The sequence below is a fragment of the Microtus ochrogaster genome, chromosome 7 (genome assembly GCF_000317375.1).
Source record: "Microtus ochrogaster isolate Prairie Vole_2 chromosome 7, MicOch1.0, whole genome shotgun sequence".
Lineage (NCBI taxonomy): Eukaryota > Metazoa > Chordata > Mammalia > Rodentia > Cricetidae > Microtus > Microtus ochrogaster.
In genome coordinates, this window is record NC_022014.1 from 79627940 (window position 1) to 79633922 (window position 5983).

At 52.0% G+C, this 5983-nt stretch overlaps 1 protein-coding gene across 1 annotated transcript; it reads left to right on the forward strand.

Moving 5' to 3' along the window:
* Positions 1-2900: 2900 nt before the first annotated feature.
* Aanat (aralkylamine N-acetyltransferase) lies at positions 2901-5389 on the forward strand. The gene is made up of 3 exons (XM_005350775.2): positions 2901-3272; positions 3537-3691; positions 4199-5389. The coding sequence occupies exons 1-3, from the start codon at positions 3116-3118 to the stop codon at positions 4502-4504; spliced, it is 618 nt and encodes a 205-aa protein (XP_005350832.1). The 5' UTR covers positions 2901-3115; the 3' UTR covers positions 4505-5389.
* Positions 5390-5983: the final 594 nt, after the last annotated feature.

The following is a 5983-nucleotide window of genomic DNA, read 5'->3' on the forward strand; positions in this document are numbered from 1 at the left end:
GGCAAGGTAGAACAGCCCTTCAGAATATCCTGCTTCACAGAAAAGTCTGTCAGATATTCTTGGCCTATAGGCTGAAAATGGATGCCCAGTGTTACAGAAGAACCTTGGGTGACTGTCCAGGCAGCCAGCTGTTTCTGTCCTTTCTCACCTTTTTTGGAAGTTGCTTGCTTGTACTTCCTCTTTACTCAGGTAATATTTCCTTCTTGGGCCTCTGATGGAGTAGAAAACTAGATATTTATAGTTTTCCTTGTTAACGAATTCAGAAAAGAAACTCACAAAAGAAAGGTAAAGTATATAAGGTTGAGAGACAAAAAAGGATGGTTTTGGGTTGGTAATACAAGTTAGGATAGAAAGTGGATTAGATACAATACTCCAGACTCACAGGGATCTAATAGATAATGGAGTATTTTCTCTGCATTTGTCAAATACAAATGGACTGGACATTGTTAACATAATCCTTGACTGTATATATTATATATAGTTATTGTACTTATTGCATATAGTTTTTCTATGTTAGTTACAACCTTCACTTTTTATTTAGACAAAAAGGGAGAAATGTTGTGTGATATTTTGTTTGTGTTCTGACAAATAAAGCTTGCCTGGAGATCAGAGGGTGGAGCTAGCCACTAGTTAACCATGGAGGTCTGGAGGTCTGGAAGTCTGAATAGACAGGAGACGGAAAAGGCTGGGCAGAGCAAGGAAATGATGAGGGGCGGAGACAGGATCTTTGCCTTTTTTGGTCAGAGAATTCAGAGAGGTAAGAAGTCTCTGGTGGCTGCTTCTCTGATATTTCAGCTTTTACCCTGATATCTGACTCTGGGTTTTTATTGATAAGATTCATTAGATTAATGCTTCACTCCCCTGGTAGGATGTCCTGTGGATTGTAGAAACTGCCTCCCCAGGTACATGGCTATAAGCAGTAGGAGGCTACCTGACCAGGAAGGACCCTCACGAGTATGGGCACACTGACCTCTGAAAGACATGATTGCTGGTGCCCAGCCAGCTGGGGAGAGGGCAGGGATTAAAGTCACACCCCCAAGCTTAGCATGTGCTCTTCCCAGGGCCTGATACAGCTACTAGTAATTCCTTTTGCGTCCTCTATGGCATTGCTGACGCCTGTCCTCAGCAGGATGGGGCCAACCCTGACTGCCTAATCATGCTGGCATTGTACCACATGGAGTAACGTGGGAGGTAGGGCCAGGGGGATTAGAAACCTCCAAGCTCACCACACGCTGCCAGGGGGATACGTGCTACAGCTGTCTTGCAGACAGGAGTCTCCAGTTCTCCTAGCTCTTGCAACTGGTGACAGCCCTTAAGGTGACTAACTCTGTGTGGGGACACTTGGGACTCCTTACAGTTCTGGTAAGTGGGCCCCTCTCTCTCTGTATGTATGCGTGTGCGTGTGTAACGGGGGCCAGGGGTTTGCTGTCATTCCTCAGGAACCGTCTACTTCATCTTTTGGGATGGGATCTCTCACTGTTCTGACGCTCACCAAGTAGGCTGGGCTGGCTAAGGGAGCTAGTGAACCCCAGGTTTGCCCGTCCCTGACTCACCCAGTGCTAGGTTTGCAGATACTGGGCTATGGGCATTGCACCTGGGTTTTTCTTGCGTTTTGGGGATTGTGCTTAAGTCCTGTTTGAGCTATCCCCAATGCCCATCTAAAAAAGGACATTTTTATTCCATTTCATTTATTGTGTGTGTGTATGTGTTCAAGACAGAGGAGTCTTGTGGGAGTCGGTTCTCTCCTATCATGTGAGTCCTGGCAGCAAACTCAGGTTCTTAGGCGTGGTGGCAAGTCCCTTTTCCTGCTGAGCGATCGCACCTTAACTTCCTAGCCCCTTTGAAGGCAGAGGTATGGAAGGCACCCTCTAAGGACCACCGCGTTGTCAGGGGTCACAGGAAAGACGGTAGTCCCTGGGCATGTCCTGTGAGCCTAAGCTGACAGACGGTTCCCCTGAGTGCCCTCCATACCTGACCCTCCCCACCTGGAACTTAGCCATCTCAGACTATAGCTGTCTTATCCCCCATCTCCTGAGCATGACCTAGTCTGACGTCATCCAGGAAAATGTGGTGCTCAGGCTCCCATTAAGTAAAGAGCTTTTTCTTCTGGACTAAAGTCTGAGGCAACCTAAAAAGCCCCTAGTCTGGGGAGGAAGGGAAGATGGCTCAGAGATTAAGAGCTCCTATCTCTCTCCCTGCAGACTTGAGTTCAGTTTGAGCATCCACACTGGGCAGCTCACAAGCACCTGTAGCTCCAGCTCCGGGCCTCTGTGCGCTCATGCACACTGGGCAGCTCACAAGCACCTGTAGCTCCAGCTCCGGGCCCCTGTGCGCTCATGCACACTGGGCAGCTCACAAGCACCTGTAGCTCCAGCTCTGGGCCTCTGTGCGCTCATGCACACTTGTGCCTATATTCACACAGACACACTTCTGTTAAAAGACAAAAACTAAATAAAAAATCTGGCCATACCATCTCGCACAGAAGACTAGAAATCTCCCTCTGGATGAGACAAGCCACATGACTGGCTGTGTCAGAGGCCTGGGTGCCTGCCCACCCCACAGATTCAGTAGAGGAGGTTGGAGGTTCATACACCCTTGTTCTGCTGTCCCCTTGGGCAACAGTGCCAAGGTGTCCACATCTATCAAGGCTCGTCTACCTGAAGGGCATTGGAATCTGCCTGGAGCTCTGGACAACTGCTCTAAGGGACCTCTGGCTCTCCGTTGTTGTTTTAATCGTTTATTTTTATTTTATGTGCATTGGTGTTTTGTTTGCATGTGTGTCTGTGTGAGGGTGTCAGATCTTGGAGTTACAGACTGTTGTGAGCTGCCATATGGGTGCTGGGAATTGAACCCAAGTCCTCTGGAAGAACAGCCAGTGCTCTTAACTGCTGAGCCATCTCTCCAGGTCAGCCTCTAGCTATTGAGTGAAAGTGAGGAGATACACTCACATTCCAAGTTCCTGGAATTTGCCCAGGATTGTCCTGGCTCTGTCCCCAGAGATGACTGACTTTTGTTCTTCAAGATGAAGGCCAGGCTCCCTCTCCTCTCTGACAGGTGCTAAGGGACCACTTCTGAAGCTGGAGAACCCAGGGGAGGGTTCAGCAGCCAGACGCTCATGCTGAGCACCCACTCCCTGAAACCTGTGGCCCTGCACATGCCACCTGGGACCTCGGAGTTCCTAGGCTGCCAGCGGCGCCACACACTCCCTGCTAGTGAGTTCCGCTGCCTCACTCCGGAGGATGCCATCAGCGTGTTTGAGATTGAACGTGAAGGTGAATGGCCCTTGGGGGGGGGCACTCTAAGCTGGCTGTTGTCTTCTCCCGAGGCCTGCCTTTGGGAGTTAAATTTGAGAAGCGCGTGCGTGTGCGCGTGGGCATGCGCACACAGAGAGAGAGAAAGAGAGACAGAGAGACAGAGAGAGAGGGGGGGGAGGGAGGGAGAGAGGGAGGGAGGGAGGGAGGGAGAGAGCGAGAATTTGGGCTTGTGTACCCACACAATGGGCAAGTGGCATAGAGGATCCTTGCCTTCTGCCACAGCCTTTATCTCCGTCTCCGGTACCTGTCCCCTCTACTTGGATGAGATCCGACACTTCCTAACCCTGTGTCCAGAGCTGTCCTTGGGCTGGTTCCAGGAGGGTCGCCTTGTGGCCTTCATCATCGGCTCACTCTGGGACGAGGAGAGACTTACTCAGGTGAGGGCAGGGTGAGCTCCTCAGAGATGGACATCCCCTCCTTCTGAGCAGAGTAAACCCAAGCAGCAGGCCCCTGAGGACCCTCTGCCTGACTCTCTAGAGCAGCCTTCTCTACCTTCCCAACAGACGCTGAGGCCCTTCAGTTCCGTTCCTCGGGTGGCAGGGCCGTGAGATTTTTGTTGCGACTTTATAACTGGAATTTGCTACTTCTATAAATTGTAACGTAAATGCCTGTTTTCCAATGGTCTTAGGTGACCACTGTGAAAGGGTCGTTAGACCCCCCAGAGGGGTTGCAATTCACAAACTGAAAAACGTGGCTTTAGAGTCTCAAAAGACCTCTGAAGTTTTGTCTGTGGGACTGTGGTTCCCAGTCGGGAGGGCCCTGTCTGGATAAGAAGGGAGCCCTGGCTACTCTGGTACCTGGGACACCCTTCTGGTTAGGATTGGGTCTGGAGGAGCAGGTATTAGCGTAAGTAACTAGGACATCTGTCCTTTGCCCACCCCCAGGAGTCGCTGACACTACACAGGCCTGGAGGCCGCACAGTGCACCTGCACGTACTGGCAGTGCACCGTACCTTCCGGAAGCAGGGCAAGGGCTCCGTCCTGCTGTGGCGCTACCTGCACCACCTGGGGAGCCAGCCCTCTGTCCGTAGGGCCGTGCTCATGTGTGAGCACCCACTGGTGGCCTTCTATGAGAAATTTGGCTTCCAGGTTGTGGGCCCGTGCGCCGTCACCGTGGGCTCCCTCACCTTCACGGAGCTGCAGTGTTCCTTACGGTGCCACGCCTTTCTGCGCAGAAACAGCGGCTGCTGACCCAAATGGCCCTCTTTGCTGTGACGAGGTGGGAGCAGCAGGCTGGGGGCTCCTGTCTAACTCCCGCACCACACCCTCCTCCGCCTAGAACCCACCCAGATAGAGCTGGCTAGAAAGAAGGGAGACAGCCGTTGCCAACTGGAGTAGAGTGGTAATGGTCAGGAAAGCGGACAGGAGGTGGCTTTACCTCAGCACAAGCTGCCGTCTGTCCCCAGAGGAGCTCTTGCATTCTGAACTGTGCGGAAGCCAGGACCAGGATGGGAAACCAGAGTAGTGGAGGTCTGTCCCCCACGCCTCCTCCTCTACCTGCCCTGTTTCTGCATCCCAGTGCAGGACCCTGATTCTTGGGGTCCTTGCTATCCCCAGACTGACACCCCTTCCTGGCTCCTAACTGGGGATGGGGACAGCCAGCAGACGAATTTAAGAAGGGCCTGGGGCTGGGACCTGTGAATGGTGGCAACCTTGGGGTAGCAGGGTGCTGCAGGGCCACACCCCACTGCGCTTGGGCACCAGTGTGCATGCCGTCCCCTCTCCCTGCTCAGGCTTCTTTCCCATCATGCTTCTCCCCCCCAGCCCGCTAATGGAGCAGCTATGTCCGCCATGGCTGTGGCTCATGGGTGCGTGCAGGGGCTTCTGAGTGAGCTGATGGAGGATCAAATACCACCTGACCTTCGGCTAAGAGCACCTCTGCTTGAACAGGCCATTCCTGCACACGGTCAGCCCTGTTCCTGCCCTGGAGCAGAGGCAGAGAAGCTGGGGTTGAGATCTCAGGGTGCAACCCAATCTCTCAGAGTCCTCAGTGTCTCCGTGGTAACCTCAGTCTGGTTTTTGGCTCAACTAAAATGCCAGAGAAATCCCCAGTCTGCCTCAGCCTCATGACTGCTACCTTCATTCCCAAGTTTTTATTATTTATTTATTTATTTATTTATTTTTGGTTTTTCGAGACAGGGTTTCTCTGTGGCTTTGGAGCCTGTCCTGGAACTAGCTCTGTAGACCAGGCTGGTCTCGAACTCACAGAGATCCGCCTGCCTCTGCCTCCCGAGTGCTGGAATTAAAGGCGTAAGCCACCATCGCCCGGCAAGTTTTTATTTTTTAAATTAAAAAAATATTTTTGGGAAAGGGTCTTACTATGTAGCTCAGGCTGGCCTAGAACTCATTTTGTAGATCAGGCTGACCTCAAACTCACAGAGATCCGCCTGCCTCCCGAGTGCTGGGATTAAAGGCATGCACCACCACTGCCCGGCTTAAGTGTTCATTTTTAATATGTGTCTGTGTGTCTGTGTGAGAGGGAGGTCATGGAGGCCCCAAGAGAGGATTGGGTCCCCTGGAGCTGAAGTTGCAGTAGCTGTGATCCGAACCCAGGTCCTCCTCAAGGACAGAAAGTGAGCCCGCCACCTCTCCAGCTCCAAGCTCTCATTTTCATTTTCTCAGCGGCCTGAGACTAAAAGCAGTATTTTCATAGAGAATGCCATTTAATAA